Raw genomic sequence first — 23,783 nt, forward strand, 5'->3', positions numbered from 1 at the left:
AGCTTCGCATGGAATTTCGCACAAAATTTCGTACGGAATTTCACACGGAGTTTCGCACGGAATTTCCGCGGAATTTTGCACTCCAAGCGAAACTCCGTGCGAAATTTTGCATGGAATTCCGCGCGAAATTTCGTGCTAAATTTCGCGCGAAATTCCGTACAAAATTTCGCGTGGAGTTCGCGGTGTAATTTCATACGGAATTTCGCACGGAGTTTCGCACAGAATTTCGCACGAAATATCGCACGGAATTTCGCACGAAATATCGCACGGAATTTCGCGCGAAATTTCCAACGCAATTTTGGTTGGAATTTCGCACGGAATTTCACACAAACATTTCAATTTGTGGGTACTCGGGTACTCTCGTCGGCCTGTTAAAGATGTTTTTTGTTGGACGCACAACGGTGAATGGTTGAGAACGTTTTAAACGATTCTTATGCTGAATGATCTCTGTACGATTTTTGCGCTTGAAGTTTATTCCTGTTTTTTGTGTTCTAATACATTTGAAACGGGTTTTATGAAGCACGTTCAGTCCTTGCGACTTTTATTTTCGGCCGCTCATATCAATTCAAATAACATTGACATGAAATATAACAGATATGGTGCACAAATTAAAGCATCATTGAAATTGAACTCTTGATATTTGGATAGGGCACATTCGGTGTCGTGCGGCCTTGATTTTCTTTTTCTTGTTGCGGTGCGACAAATCTGTTGACCGTGTTACCAACGACACGACGTGACACTTCATGCAAACTCCTGAAAAAAAAGTGTCCGATTTATTTACCACCAGTTACCAGCATATTGAGTTGCCCCTCGAAGCGTACAAAAAAGAAATTCTTCAGCAACACTTCTCTGTTTATTTTATTTTCAGTTGCTGTATAGCAACCATGCTATGTTTACATGAAGTTCTTTATTCGAATATATCCCTTATAGAAGCAGTTGGAAACAGGACCGAGGCTATCGGATAGTTGTGAATCATTCAAATCTGCTGAAAAAAGTCTGTATCGAAAAAATCTGGAGGATTTCACATTTAGGTACGTCTGATAATAACAAAACCATACTCTGTGACTTTGCCTGGTGATCTTGCTGACGCTGTTTCGTTAGCCGATTTATTCGCTACGACGTCTGTGGAAGAATCTCAACCCATTGCTTTGGTCGTCGATCCGTTCACCACAACGTCTGAGGACGTCAGCGGGAAGAAACTCGGCCCACTGCCATTTGTTGGTGGTACTGTTCTGGTAGTTTCTCTAAATAGCAGTGGCCTATTGTATGCCAGCTCTGCAAGGAGATTAATGCAACATCAAAACAGACTTAAAGAGGTGGAAAATGTTGATGCTGGACGGTAGCCGGATAAAATACTGTATCTGTTTCTATTTTGTCAGACGCTGCGACTGGGCAGTTGGTTGGATATATCATGCCGTTCCTAAAAAGTAATCTGACGCAGGATTTTAGGTGGATGCGAATTGAATCCTATTAATACTCTTTAGTGAACAAAGAAAATATGCGCGAGTTATTTGTAATTTCTTCCCATATTCGCATGACGGTGATTTTTTGAGCTCCGCTTCCACTGCTTCGACTGAAAGTGAAGCGGGAAAAAATCTTTGAACACTTGCTACAAAAGTAGCTTGTAGCAAGTGTACGAAGATTTTTTCCGCTTCGCTTTCAGTCGAAAAAGCTCATAAAAGTTGTTTTTTATACTTCTCTTTTTCAATAATTCGCATCTACCCATTCTCGAAGTAGTGGAAGCGGAGCTCAAAAAATCAACGTCATGTGAATATGGGAAGAAATTACATATAACTCGCACTACTTCCGATACCTTCCCAAGCTGCAGAAGGAAATCAAATTCAATTGCTAATTTTAAGTGCCTATGATAAATGACAGTACGCTCAGCCTGGGACATTATGACGCAGTTTTTATGTGTAATAATATCCGAATAGCATCCAGGATATCGATTGGGACTTAAGATTCGAAATTGTTTATTATTGAAGTAAACGATGACGTTTGGGAATGATAACACACGAGTTACGTAGAGGTTCTACTAATAAGTTACGCGAACTTGTTTTGATAATCTTTATTGATTGTCAATACATTATTATTGATTATATGCGAACGACTTCGTTAATTTCATTTGACCTGAGTGTTGCACATTTCGTCCGCGTTCGGGTTTCTGTGAAGGTTTTTCTTCTTTCTCTCCATACATGGATAAATATAAATACATTGAAATAAATAGAAACAGATGCTTCATCAGATCATCGTATTATGCAGTTATTTTAAATACAGAGTGACATTCATATTCATTTAGATTGGTCATGATCTGGTAGGTCTTGGAGTAAAGTTTTGTATGCTCAGTGATATGTTCTAGGTCTGGTCTGGGAGGATTCACAGTATCAGTAGGATTGTTCGATTGTTTTGTACGATTAGAGTCGGTTTCCAAATCTGTCAAAAACTAATTTCAACTTTCACAACTAAATGTAAATTGAAATACAAAAATAAACTTACTCATAAAACTGTACATCTTCCTACGACTACCGGATTACTGATGCGTCGTGAACTGTTTTCCTTCCTATACAACAACTGTGAGATTGCCTGAAACAACGTCGTTTAACTTGAGGCCTGACGCCTGCTGTTCTTTCGAATATAACCGTTAACATCTGATCGTTACGATGCTTCACTCGGTATTACCCCAAACCTTTTAATAATTGCATTTGTTAACAATGAACACTGAGACTAAGTACACGTTAAGCATAATCAACCGTACTTGCGTGCCATGTTTTCCGGGAATAATTGCAGATGTTCTACGTCAAGAAGGTGTCAGTAAAAGGTTTCAAGGTCGTCAGCTAGGCAGCGGCCTCGCGGCTTCAGGCACTTATTAGATCGTTAAGTCTGAAAAAAGTGAAAAAATCAATAATTTTTAGAAAAGTTGGAAACGAAATGAGTTTACCTACTTCTGCTCGATTTGGAATTCTTGTCCAACATGTGCTTGGAAGCTTTCCTAGTTTCTCCCTTTACCGAAGAACCATTCTTTCGATGAAATTATCAAAGTGTACTCATGTACATATTCACAAACCAGATAACTTTTAGCACCAAACATTCACGTTCACGAGGCGGATAGTTACCGCTTTCCTTTTTCCGATGGACTTATGCTGTTTTCGGTTTTAGAATCGAGTCGCCCTAGGTTCGCTCTAATGTTTACAGTTTCCATACAAAAGTGACAGCTCCGAGCGAACCTAGAGCAACTCTGATCTAAAAACGAAATCAGCATTATTTTTGCTGTTTACGGAAAGCCATAAACAAATAATGCGTAACTAGGGGTTGCAATGTTAACTATACAGCAGTTTGGAAAAATAACAGATTATCTAGTGTTGCTAGTTTTATGCATTTTCTAACCAAATGTCATATTTGACAGTACCAGTTACCTGAGTCACTGAGGGGTAGTCATATTTGCGATACAGTTTTGGAATGCTAGTGTCTGGTCGTGTCGTTTGTGTTACCGTTGCCCATAATTCTAATATTAAACCTTCTAGTACCTAGCCTACCTGGTTTCTTTATTCTTCATGGAGTGCTTGTGGAATGATTTTAAAACATTTTCTTGGTTTCATTTTCAAGGTATGATTATCCGTTATAAAATGATTTAGCTTTAGGCCAGCGCGTACATTTTAAAATATAAATCATGGTGACCCACCATAAATCTTCTTGATTTTCAATCCATTTCGCACGGGGAACAAAACTATCGTAACTAACTTTCCTGAATTTTCCCGCCGGAAATCCGTTTCCACCTTCGCATCAGCTAGTTGCAACCGTCAGCAGATTTTTATGAAAAGTGAGCTTTTTAACGTCCCTGAGCTCTGTCAGTGTTGGACCTGACAGAAAATAGAACGAAAGAATCCGGTGAATTAATTTTAACTCCCGCACAGCTTTGTGTGACAGCATTTCCCCCGCAATGCCGCCGCATTCGTTAGTGTGCTCGTTCCGGGAGGTAAAGTGCTTGCCTGGCTAAGCTCAGCTCTTCTCCAGTCCAAGCCATCAGCGTTAATATTCAAATCCAGTTAATTCAAATTTCCCCCATTTCAGAATGCAATTCTATCCCTTCAGTCCAGCAAGTGTTTGTGTGCTGAAATGGGGAGGGCGTATTAAAAATTGGTATCTCCATTACACGGTAGTTCGTTTCTGTTCCATGATGCTCTCTTGTTCATTCCCAAAAGTTAAACGCTTGGAATGTCCTGCCCGAAAATGACCCTCCTCCCACACTCAGAAACAATGTTTTCAAACGATTCCACTTCAACTTTTTTTATTTTTTTTCTGTACTGAATCAGAAGAAAAAGCGAAAAATCGCGAAGAAATGGCACAGCAAATAAGTAGGGCGTTTGATACAGAAGCACGTCTTCTCGAGATTGAAGTTACGCAAACTGAATAGTGAATTTGCCGACAGATTTTTTAATGTTACAAGTATTATATTAGGCAAAATGTAGCTGGTGCTCAAAATCGTATGTGAATTTCGACATCCCTGTGTACAAATGTTCACCGAAAAATGCACTTACCGTGGGAGTAGCCGAAATCCTTTGGCGGCATATCAGTGTAGAAGCTTTGTCCGATTGCCAAACCCTTGCGCTCGAACGGGATGCCGTTGGGGGAGCGCTGCGCATAGTTTTCATCGTTCTTAATTGGAAACAGCACCTCGGGTTGGACGACCTTAATGGTTTCGTTTCGCGTTACCACCACTGCCATATTCAAGGCGACCAGCGAGATGAGGTTTGATTAAACGAGAGCGAAAAAGAAGAAACGTAATCGTGGGAATTAATATTAATTAAGAGAAATTGAGACACAAAGAGCCACTAAGAACGTGAAAGGTGTAGGAAACCGAGGGAACTGATAAGGTTTTTTCTTCTTCAAGAGAACAAAGAAACAGAAAGCAAAAACGATGTCGTTTAAATAATCCACTTACCTTCTTTCGGTTCCACTACGTGCGTTATTTGCTTCGACGGTGTCGATGGTAGAGGAATTTCTGGAATCGAGCACAGTCCCGAAAAGCAGCAGCCAAGAAAACGAGAAAAAATTGCAATGAAGTTCATTAAGAAATTTTTATCTTAATGATTCTCTAAATTGCCCGCATTTTCATTGACCCGAGATCAAGGTGAATACATCAGTCTAAGGAATTTCATTAACTGGCACGTTCGACGGAGGCGCCTGGTTTACCAATGCGGCAATTTAGTTCTCGCTACTTTCCGCATATGTTGCGCTACCGATTGCTCACTTACCGTAGACACGTATTGAACCTTCGGTCTCCCCTAAGGAGTTTTTCGAAATACACCGGTAATTCCCAAAGTCGCCGAGCGATAAATTCTTGATGGTCAGCTTCATATGTGCTCTGCAACAAACCAGATGAGAATCGAATGAGCGAGATGATGGGGAAAAATACATCGTCAATATAAAGTGGATTAATGCATTAGCTAAATTAGTGCAGGCGATCCACAGGCTTCTGCGGATTGTTATTATTTGGTGGAGCGTCCCATTGGAATTGCGCTAGGCTGACACTGCAGTAGGTGTTGAACTTCGGTTGCGAAATTGGATGCTATTAAATTTATCTTGTCAGTTAAAATTGTTTTTTTATTAACTCGGAACGGTGTTTCTTAAAATTTTAATTGTTTTAAATTAAGTTATTGAATCAACTAAACATGAAAAATAGAAGTACCTAATTGAACACAAATTCATTGAATTTAACTTGGCAAGTTACGTTGATCAATGCAACCGTGCATCCATTAAATGCACTATTGTAGATTACAACAGAAGATATAATGCTGATTTCGGTCAAAATAGGTTCGCTCGAAACTCATTTTTATATTAGGTTCTTTACTGACACAGTTAACCAAACTTTTCTTGACAGTTCGCTTGTACTGTTTACATGGATTTAGAAAGATTTGTGGACGACTAGATTCACTCGAAGGAAATCGTAGAGCACTTTTCAAGTCCATGTAAACAGTACAAGCGAACTGTCAACAATGAGCACTCAGTTCATTTGTAACGTCAATATAAAGTGTTCAATTAATGGTGTAAACATTATAGTGAACTTAGAGTGACTCGAATCTAAAAACGAAATCACCATAAAATAGTACAGTCGGGTTACCTATCACGCGGATAACTGGGGGAGTGAAAAAAGAATCCGCGTGGTACACACCAAAAAATAATGAAATTTAAACGACATGTAAATCAATACGAATGTAATCATATAACGATTGAATCTAAAATTTGATTGAAAATTACGTTAAAATCAATTGCAGCATCAAACAGCATGCAATTTTACACAGTCATTCGTGTAATATTACATGTCATTCATTTTACAGCAGTATTCGAGTAAAAATACATTGAAGTGCATTGGTTTTCAGTTTAAAGAAGCTGTAATTTTCAATCCACGTGTAAAAATATAGTAAAATTCGTTGAAGAAAGCACGACAAGTCGTATGGATTTAAGGTGGAACTTAGTTTTACATTTATTTTCATGCTCCAAATATGTGCATGAAAATAAACTTAAAATTGCAAAATATTTTTTCTATGTAGGAATCCCTTATCTCCTCCATTTCTCAATATATCAGGTGTATCGGATTCTGCCCCGTATTGCGACAAGAATGTTGCAATTGGATCAGGCGGGGTACGAGGTGATAGGTCATGTAGCCTTACATCTATATACACGGGAATCTATACCGAACGTTGACACTTTCAACCACGGGTTTCGAGTTGTTCTGCAAATCGAAACGCTCGGGTTGGGCTAGTGAGTTGAATGATATTAACATTGCATTGCGAAGATAATGATACTTAAGGCTTCGCGACTTTCGTAAGTCTAAGTTGCATTTTTAGCTCCACAAGGTATTCCATGTCACACAAACTCGCTCATACTGAACAAATTTTAAATTCAACGACCGCGGCTTTGGGTCGGAGTAGGGCTTTTTCGTCAACTTTACTCATAATGACAAGAATACTTCGATGTTTCCTTTGTTCTCGAGACAAGGCAGGGGAAGGTTAGCAGCCAATTTGATAAAAGCTACTTTAAAGGGCGAACACGAAATTATTGCGACACATTCAACAGGGCATAACTTTTTTACCATTGGGTAAAAATCAACCAAATTTTGCACACTTTCTCATTGATGTGTGATGATCTGTCGCACCGGCAGTTAGGAAAAATGTTGAACATTCACCATTCAACTGTCTCCAGAGTGTTGAAGCGATTCCTGGAGCGGTTGACGTTGGACCACGGCAAAGGAGCTGGAAGAAAACCGGGACCGGAGAACAAAAAGACGGAGGGAAAGGTGAAGCGGATGATTAAAGCAAATCCCAGCGTCTCAAGCCGTGATTTTGCTAAAAAGATCGGCATGTCGCAGAGCTACGTCCAGAATGCAAAGAAAAGAGTTGGACTACATACATACAAGGTACAGAACTTCCCAAACTGCGATGCGCGGCATCAATCGACGGCTAAAACTCGGACACGGAAGCTCTACGAGAAGATGCTGACAAAATATGGCTGCTGTGTGATGGACGACGAAACGTATACAAAAGCCGATTTTAAGCAAATTCCGGGGTTGAAGTTTTTCACCGGCAAGAGCAAGTTCTATGTGGACGACAAATTTAAGCAGAAGAAAATGTCGAAGTTCGCCTCCAAATATCTCATTTGGCAGGCCATCTGCTCTTGCGGGCTGAGGAGTGAGCCTTTCGTGACAAAGGGCACAGTAAATGGCGAGATCTACAAATCTGAGTGCCTCGAGAAGCGCCTTTTGCCGTTCTTGGAACAGCACGACGAAGCTCCGCTATTTTGGCCAGATTTGGCATCATGCCACTATTCTAAAAGTGCCCTGGAGTGGTATGAGGCCAATTCTGTCCATTTTGTTCCAAAGGACATGAATCCACCAAACTATCCGGAGCTGCGCCCGGTGGAGCAGTACTGGGCAATGATGAAGCGGGAACTTCGGAAGATCAAGAAGACAGTCAAAGACAAGAAGGACATTTTAAGAAAAAAAAAAACTGAGAACCTGGTACCGGATGACACTGTAAAGACTTTGATGGAGGACATCAAGCGAAAATGCGTTCAATTGTACACTCAAGGCTCCATCGATTAACTTTTCTTTTGATTTTTGAAGTAAATATAAGTATAAAACTACCCTAAAATTTTGGTTTGATTTTAAACATTATAAGAAAATTGGCATGACATTTTCGGTGTCGCAATAATTTCGTGTTCGCCCTTTAATCGATCATTACTGTCTAGACCCGTAAATCCAAGTAATGTTGCACCCATTTTAATTTGTATTGCATCTCTCGGACATCCTAGTGTTACAATTTTATATGGAAATTTGCTGTGTGATCGCATTCTTCAACGCGTAACTCCAGAACCGGAAGTCGGATCAACTAAAGATTCAATAACAAGGATCAACTGATCAACTAAAAATTCAATATGGGAGCCTCAAAGCTTTCATTTGAAACTAATGGCGTTTTCGTTTTTTCTTGGTGCTACACCGGTGTAGTACAAAGAAAAAGACTGATTACACCCAAGTTTGAATGAGTGTAGCACCGACTACATTGGTGTAGTGCACTGTCGAAAATGCCATAAGTTTGTGCAAATCGGTACAGCCATCTCTGAGTAACATGTGTGATTTAAATGACACACACATACACACATACATAGCACAGGACAGGAGGGCAGTAATTCAGGAGATAAAAGACCCTCTCCCGGACCTACTGCGAGTTGTGGAGCCTTATTAGGATATGGTGGGGTAAGGCAATGTTGGGTTCGGCTACACCTCTATTAAATGCCATTTAAATCCGAAACCTGCTCCGTCAAAGCGAAGTTTTATTCGAGACATAAAGTCAAGCAGAAAGCATCCTTATCTAGTTGGAGTGCTAATCGGCACATTAGAATCGATACCAGTAAGATCCTAATTATGGCATACTGGAGGCAGAACACGGTGGCAGGGTTTCATCGAAATTAATCCACAGATCGACAGCCACGCCATTCCCCTGCTCTAGTAAGGATGGGTGAAACTTCACCGAAACGACAAGCAGACTAACGGTACTGAAGCCTATGAGAGGATGGCCGGTATTCCCGTTCTGTGAAAAGAGTAAGGGAGGAGGAGGAGACCCAAGAAGATCGGTGAAAGACAGCGAAACAACCAACCAATAGAGAGTGGATGGCGATCCGTAGAAAACGTAGAAGAGATGAAGAAAAAACAGAAAGAAAACGTAGAAGAGAGGATGAAAAGAGGAAAGAAAACCTTCGGTCGCGTCAGGATAGGTACAAGGGAGACGCTCTAGTCGTCAAAGTAAACGACGGCGTGACATACGCAGCGATCCTCAAAACGGGGAGAATTCAGAATAGTAAGATGCTGTTCAAGCTGAAGAAGGATCCATTAATCAAACTTGAAATGCGGAGAGTGAGAACTGGTGAGCGGAACCTTTTTGTGAAAGCACTTCATGCTGACAGCCTCATTCCAATTCCGAATTCCGAGCAAAATGGAGCCAAGGAACTGTCGGCATCCGGCGTATTGGTGGAACGAAAGGCTCGGCATCCTGCGTACTGCCTGCCTGAAAAGCAGAAGACGCGTTCAGAGAGCAAGGTGATATTCCGAGCAGCTAGGGCTGCTTCTAAACGCGAGATAGTGCTTAGTAAGTCTACTTGCTACAAGAAGCTGTGCAGAAAAGTAGCCGCTAATTCCTGAGGCAACCAGCTTTACCTTGTCTTGATGTCCAAGATCAAGGGTTCAACTACGCCAGCTAAAATGTGCGTTGACAAATTGTAAATTATCGTAGAGGGCCTTTTCCGAAGCACGACCCAACCGCATGACCGTTTACACCGTACATTGATGCATACGGTGGAAATGCTGGAGACAATCGAGTTTCCAGCGACTCCTTATAGCGGTAAAAGAGCTGAAAGTGAACAAAGCTCTCAGACCGGATGGTATCCCCAACGTGGAACTGATGACTGCAATCCTGGCGTTTCCGGACATGTTCAGGATGTCCTACGGAAATGCCCGGATGAAGGCTCTCGGATAGATGGAAGATCCAGAAGCAGGCGTTGCTGCCCAAACCAGTGAAGCCAACAACAGATCCAGCATCGTGTCGGCCTATATGGCTGCTGGATGCACTTGATAAACTTTAGGAATGGGTAATCCTCAATAGGTTGACCAACTACGCTGGAAATGAGAATGGACTATCGCTGAGGCAGTTCGGATTCCGGAAAGGGATATCGATGGTGGGCGCCATCGACACAGTCATCGCGAGCGCGGAGAAAGCATTGAAGAAAAAGAGAAGGGAAAATCGCTACTGCGCCGTGGTGCCGATCGACGTGTAGAACGCGTTCAACAGCACCAACTGGATGGCGGTCGCCGTAGCGCGGCACAGAATGCGGGTTCCGGACAATTTGTGCAAGGGTCTGAAAAGTTTGGAAGGTGGACCCATCGACTCATCCCAAATGTATCCGCTATGCATAAGAAACATGGAGAAGCCCCAATGTGGGGGCGCCAGTGAACCGGAAGCTATGCTCCACCCGGAACTGCTGAATAGACCTCAGTACCTACTGGTTTGCCCGTTTAATAGGGTAGGTCAACCGCCGGACACTACTTCCAGTAGATTGGAACGAAGTGGGGAGCTAAATGGCTCACGGAAACAAACATCGGTATATGGACAAATTAACCGCTGGGATATTTACAGAAGGGTTGATTCTTCGCAGTGGACTATCCGTCCGTGTCGCGACAAAAGCACCGAAGCAGACACCGGTGCCGAGAGAAATTCCGCCGCCAGGGATCTTTAAATCGGAGTAGTGTGAGTTCGCTGCCAGTGACTATCCGAGTAGATCGGGATAAAGCTGGGAGCTGAATAACTCACCTGAAACAGATAAATGGCGACGTAATAGATGGAGACGAAAAGCAAAAGGAGAGTCGAGAGTTAAATGACTGAAAGGTTGAGCTATTTCATGCATCAAGTGAGGCTCCGAAATAGCTGCGGAAAACTCGTAAGCAAAAGAAAGAGGTGAGACGAAACCACAACAATCCCCTTCCCACGAAGTATTTCCTTGAAGTAATTTACCGGAAAAATCGGTCCACGGGGACATCATGGATAGGGATGTAGGGTTACAGAGATTGTCCACGCTTGTCCACTGAAGAGGAGGAGGAGGAAGGGGTTAAATACCATGGTTTTTCTGCTCACGTAGTATATGTGTATGTATAACTGAATGACAGTATCAATAAGAGCAAGAAATCAGTTTCCAAGAATTTAGCTTACGCATATACTATGTTGAATATTATTCTGATGTATTGGAACAAAGTGACTGGTAAGTCGAGGACTGGTCGGTTCCGACAGCATGAAGTAACAAGTTACTTTACGCTCGTCCAGACATGCCGGAGATACGCATGTCTAATGCCAAAAGATCCTGACTCCTATGGTAGCAGACAAAGGATTAAGTTGACGGTAAACTCTAAGCTTGCTCATATGACCCTTTCCACGCTTTTCTATACTTTCTTCTTTCAACTCCTTGCTCTCCCTTGAATACTATGGATCTTAACATTGAAAAATATACTTCATTTTGCAGTCCCTTGCTAATTGAATGTCGTTAAAAACATAAAAAAAGGAAAATTGACTCACTCTTAGCCTTTAAAAAATGGAAAAAATACTGTTTTTAGTTGGATAGCATTGTACGTTTACGTTTCGGCCCAAACAGTCGTTCTTGAAGGTGAGTACCGCTCACACACTTGCTATGTATGGCTTTTTTTTCTATCTAATATATATTTCTGGCACAAATGTATATTATTGAGCGCATTTTTGCGAAAATTCAAGTGAAAGTGTCATGTCTCTACATTGAAAGTTGACCGAGCGATAAGAGATTCAGAGAAAAACGTCACATTGTGGTCGGAAAGTTAAAAACCTGTTTTAATCTACTAGTGGTGCAATTGTGCCTTTCTCATTTGTCCAAACTACGATGCCATGGCTCATTATGTTCAATACAATGGTGGAAATGTTTATTACATATTCAGTGCGATTTGCACATAGTACATACAATGGATTGACAGCCACGATTTTGAGATACTATGTGTCGACTCTGAAACATCGCTTGAAACCAGCGGCGAATCAAGGAGGAAGTAAAATTTTAAACTAGTTATAATTTTAAAGTAGGAACCCCTTACTGCATACTCCTACCTAGGCCTATACAAGGTTGACGATTTTTAGAGCGATTGCATAACCTTTCTATATGAGAAAGGCAAAAACGTGAAATCAATTATTATCTTTCGTTATAGAGTTATGGTGTCTTCGGAAAAGTTGCTGTATGGCACTTGGTGCTGTATTTAGTGGAATCATACTAGTTCGGAATTCAGTCGCTAGGGCGACGCTGCTATCAAACTTTTAATAAAGCTAGATAGAAATATAGTGTCTTCGAGAAAGTTGTAGGTCCTATCATTTTAAGTACATCTTCTGAAGATGCAAACTTTGTAAGTCCTGTATGTTTCGAGATAGAGAAGGTTTTAGTCTAAACATTTACTTACAGATTATGTTTTCAAAAATGCGCCATATTTCAAAACTTGTAGGTCCTATAAATGTATACAACTTTGCCGTAGACAACATCTTTCTATATCGTTCCATTAAAATGTGGATAATAGCGCTGCCCTAGCGATTGCATTTCGAACTAGTATGAAATGATGAAATAAAGCACTAGATGTCACACAACAACTTTGCCAAAGACATCATAACTCTAAAAAGAAAGTTAAAGAAAGGACGTGTGACTTGTTAGTTAGCCTCTTTTGGACGCTAGGTACCCCTGGGGTTACCCCTCGAACTACGAAAATGCTCGTGAAAAAAAATTCCATTTCCTGTAAAAAATGCAAAACGTGGGTTAGTGCCTTGTGGATGCCAGCAACTTGATTTTAGGGCAGATGAGAAATTCTACAAAGTGCAATCAATGTTTTGTTTCAGTTTCAAAATGTTTAAAATAAATTTCAATTGGTTGTTATATATGGCAAACTGTACCTATTACTGAAAAAGTAATGCTCGTCCACCCATATATAGTACAAACAATAATAAACCTTGAGATAATTAGAAAGCCAATATTCACTCCCCAAATCATCGAACATTAACATAATGTCACGCCAAATCGTTGCATTAAACATTTTATCATCCAAGTTCGCCCACTACCATATATTTGCATAAACTGTTAAAAAAACAAGAGCCTTAAAATTGCAATTAATTCCAATAGCGCCAGCTGAAAATCTGATCACCACCGTGAACATTTTGCGGATTATGCTTGAGTCAGAAAATCGCATCCGGACATGGGGAGGAACAGTGGTGCAATTCCACCCCCCCCCGGTGGATCTGTTAAATAAATCTCAATTACAAGCGCGAAATAACTTACCGATAAGAGTTTTCGTTGTAATCGATTATATACTTTTTGCTCGGTAGTACCATCACGGAATTGTAGACCCAGTAGATGATCGCTCTGCAACAGCAACAAATGGGTGTGGTGTGGGTATCGATGTGAAGTGCGGTGATGTCGTCGCGTAAACCAGCACCAGCAGCAGCAACAGCAGCAGCAACAGCAGCAGCAGGAAGAATAACCGGAAAGAGAACACGAGGAAAAAAAACACATTACTCGATGGCAGGAAGAAAGTGTGAAAAGTTCAATAAAAGTGGAAAACAGTGTTTTCAGTTGCAACTGGGCTGGTGGATAGTGTGGTGCATTGGGATATGGCAGTATGATGACGGGGAAGGTAGAGTGGAAAAGTTTTCCCTTTTGTTTGGCTTGACGAGAGCGATTTTCTCGCTCTTTAAGTCTTCTTGCTTTTACACTCTGGATAAATAAAAGTAGACGCTTTCAATAGAGGGTAGAACTATTGGCAGCAAGTCGGTCTCGTTTTGGAAAGGGAGGTTGAATGTTGTTTTGACAATGAGTAAGAACTTTTATTGTGTTTACTGATACGATCGCGATTCGAAAACAATTTATTGGCACTTGCTCTGATATTGGATTCTGTGACATGGCTTTTATTTTTATCACTTCTTCCTATGTTGTAGCACAGGTTGCAATTTGTAATCGATTTAAATTTCAGAAAAAAAACATCTTATTTGCTATGGGAAACACGGTGATTGAAAATGCAGTTTATTGATATCAAATAAGATACATTATAATGAGTTTAATTCCAATTTTTATTTAATCTCATTGGGATTTGCAAACCGTCACGCTTAACTCTCCGACACTCGCGCGAATGAGTCCCCGAATGAGCAGCCACTGGTGCTGAAAGAAGATTGCGCTAGAGTTTCGGAAGGTGTTGCACAAAATACAACGGCGCGAGTGCCCGAGGGTTAAATTGATTTTTATGATTTTACAGTACCAGTTTTGAAATGATAAGAAATTATGAAACTTAATGTTTTAAATCTCTTAACAAATACTCACCTTGGATGCGCTTCTGTGTGACAGTCTATCGTTACATCTGTCGATAGAGGAGCTCCAACAAGTTGATTTGGAACCCATATCATAGGTGAAACTGTAATGTGATAAATGATTTCTTGTCAGTGAACTTAGGTGGTTATTATGGTTCATTTTTGTAGAGGAATAAAATCAAAGTTCAAGGAGTAATATATTTTTTACCGAAATAAAACAATTACGTAATCAGTTTCTAAATAATCATTCGATCTTATTTCTAACGTGTACTGCAACTGCAGGTCTAGCCACTATGGATTTTAAACGCACTGGAACTGCTTGTCGAATCCCTTCCAATGATTTGGCAAGCGTCTCTTGCCTTTGAATTGAATCTTCATCGAGTAATGCCTCCAAATCGTAATCATTGAATTTTTCGGTTTCCGCTACAAACAGCCGAAAAAATCGAAGTCTAGTCGAAAGCTTGTCATCAACGGAGAAATGTCCATTCTTGACATATCAAAACCATTCCCTACATGATTTATCAGTTGGAGCACTGTCACCGTAAACTGCCAAAAGCATTCGATGCGCTTCAACTGCTGCAACATTCTACATATTTAACACAGTGAAAATCATACTGGCTTGAACCTTCGTTCGAACCGGTCACAAATCTTGAAAGCTCCTGGTTTACCTAGAGTTTTTCAACAGCAACAGTCTTTCTCAAGGCTACCTATATTTTCCGCTCGATCAGTCTTTCTCAAGACTTCCTATATTTTTCGACAATTAGTCTTTTTCAAGACTACCTACTTTTTCTACTCAATCAGTCTTTTTCAAGACTAAAACATTTTCAAGAACAATTCAGCCTAAAGAAATATTTAATTCTTCCAACATGCCTGGATCCTCCCAGAATGGCCGTGTGCCAAAAATTAAAGCTAAACGGAAAAGGGTATCTTCTCCACCCGAAAATTAAATTGACTGCAGCAACTCATTCGATGTTTTATCCGAATGTGAAGCTGATGAAATTTCTAAATTTCCTCGCATTGCGTGTAATGCCAATGAGAAGAAAACGCAATCACCTCCGCCTATAACAGTGATGATCTCCGACTTCAATGCCTTTCGAACTGAGTTTTCGACGTTCCTTCCGGACGTGAAAGTCTCTTTTCAGATTAGCCGAAGAGGAGAATGTCGAGTTACAGCGGAGGAATTGATTGGCCAAAAAAGACTACTATCTTACGGAGAAGTTATATAAATTTTATTCATTTGATTTCAAGACAGATAGACCATTCAGGGTTGTGAAAGGGCTACCACAAGGTCAAAGTTTGGATGAAATATCCAACGAATTGAAAAATTTACTTGGCTTTTCTCCTTCACAAGTTACTCTTATGAAGAGAAAGGCTAGCGGCGATAACACGCCAGTACGCTCTGGAATTATCCAGGAGCTTTATTTAATTCATTTTAACCGTAATGAGGTTAATAATTTGAAAGTATTTGAAAAAGCACGTTTTATGTTCCACGTGCGAGTAAAGTGGGAACATTATAGACGACATGGGGAATTCAAAATCTGACCCAGTGTCGTAGATGCCAAGGCTTTGGGCACGGCACAAAAAATTGTCATTTGGATTCCAAATGTATGATCTGTGGTGATAAATTGCACACGAAAGATACTTGTCCTGTGAAAAAAAACACAAAAAGTTTCAAATGCGCTAATTGTATCGAAAATCATAAATCGAATTTCTGGGGTTGTCCTGTTCGCGAAAAAATTATAAATTCTCGAAAAACAAAAACAACAAATAAAAAATGTACCTACTTCTTTAGGTACACTTCAAGAAGACCCATCCAAACGTGTTAATCGGATTCAAAATAGATTAACAAATTCTTCTACCTCCGTCACACCATCCTACTATAGTGTGTCATCTTATGCTTCAGTGGCAGGTAACAAGGCCAAAATAACAGCTACCTCTACCACGCCTACAAACTCGTTTGCACCCAAAGCTTCTTTTAGTCCAATGGATCTAGGTAGCGTGACGTAAGAAAAATTAAAATACCTGCAAGACTCTATGTTACATATGATGATTGCTATGTTAAATTCTACTTTCATGTTTGAACAATTTCAAGCGGGGTGGGAATTTGCTAACAAAATTGTAATGAAATTAAAGTTTAACAATGACTTTAAATAATCATTTAAATTTATTAAAATGGAATGCTCTTTCATTAAAAACGTGCGAAGACGAATTTTTCAACTTCTTGAGGATACATAATGTGCATATAGCCGTTGCGAACCGAAACTTTTTTTAAACCAAATGTTAAATTGCCTATTTTCCTTTTCAGTGCACTGGCGAGGAAATTAATTTCTTGAAAGGAGATTTACAAGAACTTACAAGAAATCGGTTGAAATTCTTCATAATCAGCGATTTTAACGCCAAACACCGAGCCTGGAATAATGCTCAAAGCAATTCCAACGGTTAACTACTTTTCAATGATTGCTCTGCTGGTCATCAAGTGATTTGGTTTTGACAGATCAAAGTCACCTTTGCAGCGAATTGATTACACATGCTGACTTTGATTCTGATCATCTTCCAGTAACTTTTCCACTTTCTCAAGAAGCTATTTCCAATCCCATTAGCTCAGTGTTCAATTATCACAAAGCGAATTGGGAAAGGCACAAAACTTATATTGAGAATAATTTTAATCATGACCTTGATTTACAAAATAAAGCTGACATTGATACGACATTACAAAATTTAAATAATTCTATAGTTGATGCTAGAAATTTATCAGTACCAACAACACAGAAAAAATTTAATACTCCTATTGTTGACGACTTCTGATTCGCTTGAAGAATGTTCGAAGACGTCAATATCAACGTTTTCGTGATCCTACTATGAAATGTATCTATCAGGATCTACAAAAAGAAATTAGGCATAGATTCACACTCGTAAGAAATGAAAATTTCGCGAAAGAGGTTGAACAAATCAAGCCAAATTCTAAACCTTTCTGGAAACTTTCTAAGGTTCTTAAGAAACCTCACAAACCAATTCCAGCTTTGGAGGAAGGTGACCACATACTTCTTACAAACGAAGAAAAAGCTCAAAGACTTGCTCAGCAGTTTGAAAGCGTCCATAATTTTAATCTCAACGTTGTGAGTCCTATTGAAAACGAAGTCTCACAAAAATATGAAAACGTTTCAAATCAAGTATTGTCTCTAGACGATATTGTTGAAACAAACTATGATGAGATCAAATCCATCATGAAAAGTTAAAAAATATGAAGGCTCCATGTTATGGTGGAATTTTCAACATTCTTTTTTAAAAACCTTCCCGAAATCACCATGAGATACTTGATCAAAATATTCAACAAATGTTTTGAATTAGCATACTTCCCTGAAAGATGGAAAAATGCCAAGGTTATTCCTATTTTGAAGCCAGATAAAACCCAGAAGAAGCATCTAGCTATCGACCAATTAGTTTACTCTCTTCTATTAGTAAATTATTTGAAAAAATCATCATAACTAGAATGATGTCACATATCAATGAGAATTCTATTTTTCTTCCTGAGCAGTTTGGATTTCGTATTGGACATTCAACTACTCATGAACTTGTGAGAATAACTAACATGATAAAGGCAAATATCTTAGGGGGCTATTCCACTGGAGTTGCTCTTCTAGACATCGAAAAAGCTTTCGACAGTGTTTGGCACAAAGGATTAATTGCTAAAATGTGGGATTTCAATTTTCCAATTTACATAATAAAGATAATTAAAAATTATCTTACTAACCGTACCATACAGCTTTCTTATCAGAATTGTAAATCTAATAAGCGTCCCTCAAGGATCAAGCGTCGCACCAATCCTATACAATATTTTTTCCTCTGATTTTCCAAATCTACCTACAGGCTGTAAAAAGTCACCTTTCTGTGATGATACTAGCATCTCAGCCACTGGTAGGAGTCTTCGTATTATCTGCAGTCGACTGCAACGAAGCTTGAATATTTTCAATGATTAACTGAAAAATGGAAAATTTCCACTAATGCGGCAAAAACACAATTGATTGTGTTTCCGCATAAGCCAAAAGCTTCTTCTCTTAAACCAAATAATAACCATATTATTAAATTTAATGTTTTGAATTTAACGTGGTCAGATCAAGTGAAATACTTGGGTTTGATTTACGATAAAAAAATCACTTTCAAGGATCACATTGAAGGAATCCAAACAAAATGCAACAAATATATAAAATGTTTATACTCTCTTATAAATAGGAATTCTAGGCTCTGCCTAAAGAACAAACTATTAATATATAAACAAATATTCAGACCGGCAATGCTATATGCAGTGCCAATCTGGGCAAGCTGTTGTGCTACTAGGAAGAAAACGCTTCAAAGGATTCAGAATAAAAATGATTTTGAAGCATCCTCCCTGGTTTAGCACAAATGAGTTGCACAGACTCGCAAACATAGAAACATCAGAAATTATGACGAACAGTATTATAAGTAACTTCCGACAAAAATCGTTGCAATCTTCAATTGCAACGATTAGCTCTCTTTATAGTTTATAAGATTTGTTTAGCTCCTTATTCACAAGACAAGTAGGTTTAAAAAATCCTGCTGAAAAAAAACTTAACTGCGAAAGCATATTATATCTTAATAATAATTAACTGCATCATGTAAACAATAGGGATGAAAAGTCACCACTTGTGACTGAACACCCAATATACTAAATTAGAAATGTAATATAAACAAAACCATATAATCAAATAGAAAATAATATATAAAAAAAATTAAATCGTGAGGACAGGAACTTCAAATTATTGCAGAGTAATTGTAAATCTGTCTTTTTTCCAGTGAAATATTCTTTCTAATGATCCTTAAGTGGGAGGGTCATGAAGTATACAACTACTTAACAGTCGGCTTTCAAGAGTTACGCATTAAAGCATTATAATTAGGGAGTGGGAAACTTTCTTATGTTTTAATTCGTCATAAAAAATATCCTCACGCTTCCACGAGAAACGTAGCACTTCACTTAGTCGTTCAACTGAAGCAAAGAACCATAACAAACATTTTAACGAGATAATACACTTAGCAAGGAATACAAGTAAGCTAACTATAAAGAAAAGAGAAAAATACATGCGTAGCATGGACGGGAACACGGCGCGGAAAAAGCAAAAATTCTTGAAAAGTATACTTACACTCAACGTCAAGAATAATCCGCTTAGACACTGATGGTGGCACGCCATTAGTGGCTATGCAGAGATAAGCACCCATCTCGTTTCGGCTCACTTTCGTCAGATGAAGCACTTCGCCATCGTAAACCATCACTGCAATGTACAGAGAGAGAGAGAAAGCAAAATGAACCTAGGTAACGACAGAAAAGTATACTACAACATACGGTTGGAGAAAGAGATTTGGTTCAAGTGTAAAAGTTAATGCAATGTTTTGCTGAAGTTGGGTACTGTTTTTCTTTCCGGAGTGGTGCCGAATGAATAGGTCCGGAAAAGAAGAAGGAAGTTCCGCAATTTTTCGTGGCGTTGATGAATATTGAGTCAATTATGGGGTAGCAAACGATGGCAACTGACTACCAAGAACGAAGCCGTGGCCATGTAGACAGATATTTTCACGCTTAAGCTGATTCGGAGAATGTTATAATTGGAATTTATTCGAAGAGGTTTGTGTTGAAGTCTTTGATTGGATTCAATCAGAAAAAATTCTACCTCGATCACTTAAAATAGTTGAATTGAGGATAAAGTAAATGTTTGTAGGAAATTAAGTTCAACAAATACAGACGGAGCTTCACTACTATCGTGTATAAAGTATATTGAATTTATTCCAAATAGAAAGGAATACTTTAGGATTTATCATACAAACATTTCTCAAAAAGAAAAGCTGGAGTATGAATATGAGTTCCATAGTCGGTCAAAAGTCAGCCTCAACGGTGCAATATTTTTGTACGCCTTTCATGGGGTACTATTATTACAATTTACGACACACCGAAGACAGCGGAACGAACGACTCATCCACGTATAGCATTTTCAGCAGCCAACCACCCACACGTCCTGCACTCTCCTTTCCTAGTGCAAGCAACACAATAATTTCCTATACGAATAAGCAAAAGTTTCTCATCGCATATATCTAGTCCTACTCTTGAACGTGTTTTTGTTTTCTGGAAGCGCAGAAATGTGGAAACATTTTCCAACTTTCCGAATTGCACCACTGCTGTGGAGTATCCGTATGCATCCACCCCACCAACTGGCTCCGGAAGCGGAAAATATTGGGGGCGGATTTGTGCTTTGCGCCCCCAACCACTCGATTTTTTTTTTTCGTCCCCTTTCTATTGCCAAACGATCATAATGGCGTAGCGGCAAATATGCTCGGATCTTTTTCTGGAATTTCCTTTTCCAATCCCGACGCCAAAAAGTCGACTGCTGCTGGATTTGGTTCGTTCAGTTTTAATTACTTTCCGATTGCCATGAAGCTGAATTGTTTTCAATTAATTTTTGAAAAATTGCACTCTGCCGTAACGAACGAATGAGTGGGACGGTCAGTCATAAAATGTTTAATGAGAAAAGTTGAACGAACGTAAGTTTGTCAGTTCCGAGATTAATGTTAGAATGGCGGGAATTTTTTTCTATGATTCCCATGATAGTTATCGATGGATCATATGAGATGTTGTTTTTTGGTTGGATGGAAGGACAGGCGTGTTCTGAAGGCAAACTGTAATGTGTATGTAATTACGCACTGCACTTATTGCACAATTTTAGTGTAATGTGAGAACTACCGTGAACAATGTTTTTTCGATTCTTTTATTTGACGCGGCTCATTGGTGTAGCTGAACCAAGCCGTGGATCTTTTATAAAGAGTGTTTTAATGAATGCATTTTTTTCAATGTATTGTATGTATACAATTGTTATTGAAAAAAATTGTTTTTTTTTCGTGAAAAATCGCACAATTATGGTTGCTTTCATATTGTTGTCCCAAATACGTGTACCTAGTATTTTGAACAAACGGCATGCTATACATACCGACGGAAAGGTCATTTTTCGCTCTTTACTCCCTTCTGACTGTGGTCCACAAGGAGGATGACAGCAATAAATTATCTTTCTTCGGACAAAACCAGTCTAGAGGTCATGTGGCATCCGGCGGGGTGAAGTATATCAACCAAAAATTGATCCACTGTGTTCCTGCTTCCACGTCGTAGGAGGCGACTGAAAACAGAACTCCTCAAGTCGAGGTATTTCTTCTTGCCGAGAACTGAATGGCTGGCAGGACTAAAATTTGCCTGTCGCGCACGGGGTGTCGTGGGTTTTTCCCTTGCTGTGTAATACGAATCTCTGACACAGTGGACGTTTGTTTCTTCGCATATCGTAGGACTCAAATGTTGGTCATGTCCCCAATACCTGTTTCAGGGTTCGCTGTTTGGTATCTTCTAGTTGCAGTATAGTAAGTGCTGATGATGAAATGTGTAGTACTGTGATCGAGTATGGTTGGAGTAGCACAAATTAACCTTCAGCATAAACGTACAGCAACTATGCATCTATCCCGCCTTGTGCAGGAAGGAAAAGCGTTCATAGATTTGGTTCAAGAACCGTATCCCGCTTTCGTAGCTTTTAACAAAAATGGAATGAAAATTCCACATGTAATGCCTCGTGCATGTATATTTGTGAATAGTGCTATTGACACATGTCTTTTATCCGACCTCACAACCCACGATATTTGTGCTGTCACAGTCAATATGACTGCTGATTACATAAACAGGAAATACGTCTATGGTTCGGCATATTTGCCGCATCACCTTATGATGATTTCGAAAGGTTGTGTCACACTGAAATGTGTTTCCCCTCATAATCGGCAGTGATGCAAATGGCCACCACATAATTTGGGGCAGCACAGAGATCATTTTGCGAGGCACCGAATTGATGGAATACTTGGGTAGCACAAATCTGCATATACTTAATGAAGGAAATTACCCTACATTTGCCCGATCTGGCATAGAAGAGGTGTTAGATATAACTCTCTGCTCTGATAGTATTACACATGAGTCGGCAAACTGGTTCTTAGGCAGCGAACTCGAACCGTCATTATCTGATCACGAGTACATCGTCTTTGATCATTTAAACGTTTAGATGTAGCACCTTCTTGTGGTTTTACTGCGCAATAATTCAAATTTGAATAAGTGGTGGTGCAAAAATGGATTTAATGGTGTGGACTTTGCTAGCATGTAAATTCCCACTCTTTTTGATCAAAACGCTGATGCGTGCAAACTATTTACGCACTCCTTTTCGGATTTTCGGTGGATTGAGGAAATTGAATCACTTCCCACAACATCAGGTGTGAATACTGACAGTTGCGACAAGCGTTCTTCTTCTAGTCTCTTAAAATGGGTAAAATTGTGATAAAAATCAAAGAAAAGAGGCACAATCGCATAGGTGCTCTTTCGAACATTGCATCGGCTCATGGTATAGAGTCTTCGAGTCTCAATACTTATCGAGTGCAAGCAACGTTAGAGAAATGGCACTTTTCGATTGTGCTGAAGGATGATTTGCTTAAAAATCATCACGGCTGTCTCAAATATGTTATAAATTGAACTATGGCTTCCAAAAAGTCACGGCGAAAGTTTATAAACCTACATCGGTTTAAGCCGAATTTGAATGACGGTATCTCCTCGGGGTGTTGTCGTTCTGTTATCTCAATATCGCCTCGGGGATGTTGATATATCCGCTCTTCGGGAAGTGTCTTTATTCCTTTGAGAGTGAAGAATACTTCCGTATTGTCTATGTTCTCTGTTTTGTTATTTGCCTTATCCCTAACTTTACCACTTTCCCAATCCTTCCCATCAGGGAAATTATGAAAAAACAAATAATAGGAAGGCAGAAATATCTGATCAACATGGGGAACATGCTATTCGAGCCAGTCGCTCCTGATTTTGATTCCTGCTTTCATATTGTTGTCCCAAATACGTATAATATTTTTAACAAACGGTATACTATGCATACTAGGGTGACAATGATTTACATGAAATTTTTTTTCGCAACCTACATCCCCTAGCGTCGTTCCAAATCATGAAAAAATGACACTGTCCAAATTTGAGCGAAATCGGTTAACCCTAACCCCTCCCCCAAAGAGCTTAAAGTTTGTATGGGATTTTTGGCCAAAATGTATGGGGAAACACTCGCAGTTCACAAAGTCGCCGCTAGAGGTCGCTGACAACTTCCGATCACTGACCTAGGAAGGAGCTTTTGAAGATATGCTGAACAAGTTTGTCGAAGACTGCAAGACAATCCAACCAACCGTTAAAGAGTTATTAACGTTTAAAGTTGTATACTGTTGCTTAACATTCGCAAAGGGCGTACTCCGCTTATCTCATGCATGTGAACCACGAGTGAAGGTGGGACAAAGTTAGGAAAAACTCATATATCTCTGAAACGA

The 23,783-nt window shown here is 39.5% G+C and overlaps 1 protein-coding gene and 1 long non-coding RNA gene across 2 annotated transcripts in view; both read right to left on the reverse strand.

The window, feature by feature from the left end:
- LOC131693386 (lachesin) overlaps positions 1-23,783 on the reverse strand; it is a 370,087-nt gene that overhangs the window by 7,775 nt on the left and 338,529 nt on the right. Inside the window, exons 6-11 of the mRNA XM_058981155.1 lie at positions 19,550-19,678; positions 14,407-14,497; positions 13,372-13,455; positions 5,253-5,362; positions 4,940-4,999; positions 4,536-4,715 (exon numbers count right to left, since the gene is read on the reverse strand). Coding sequence (XP_058837138.1) covers positions 4,536-4,715; positions 4,940-4,999; positions 5,253-5,362; positions 13,372-13,455; positions 14,407-14,497; positions 19,550-19,678 — 654 coding nt within the window. The remainder of the gene's footprint in view (positions 1-4,535; positions 4,716-4,939; positions 5,000-5,252; positions 5,363-13,371; positions 13,456-14,406; positions 14,498-19,549; positions 19,679-23,783) is intronic.
- Positions 2,137-3,121, reverse strand: LOC131693387 (uncharacterized). The gene is made up of 3 exons (XR_009306234.1): positions 2,943-3,121; positions 2,756-2,880; positions 2,137-2,686 (listed from the first exon to the last, which is right to left on the reverse strand). It is a non-coding gene; the product is annotated as an uncharacterized LOC131693387 (long non-coding RNA).

The sequence above is a fragment of the Topomyia yanbarensis genome, chromosome 3, assembly GCF_030247195.1.
Source record: "Topomyia yanbarensis strain Yona2022 chromosome 3, ASM3024719v1, whole genome shotgun sequence".
Classification (NCBI taxonomy): Eukaryota; Metazoa; Arthropoda; class Insecta; order Diptera; family Culicidae; genus Topomyia; species Topomyia yanbarensis.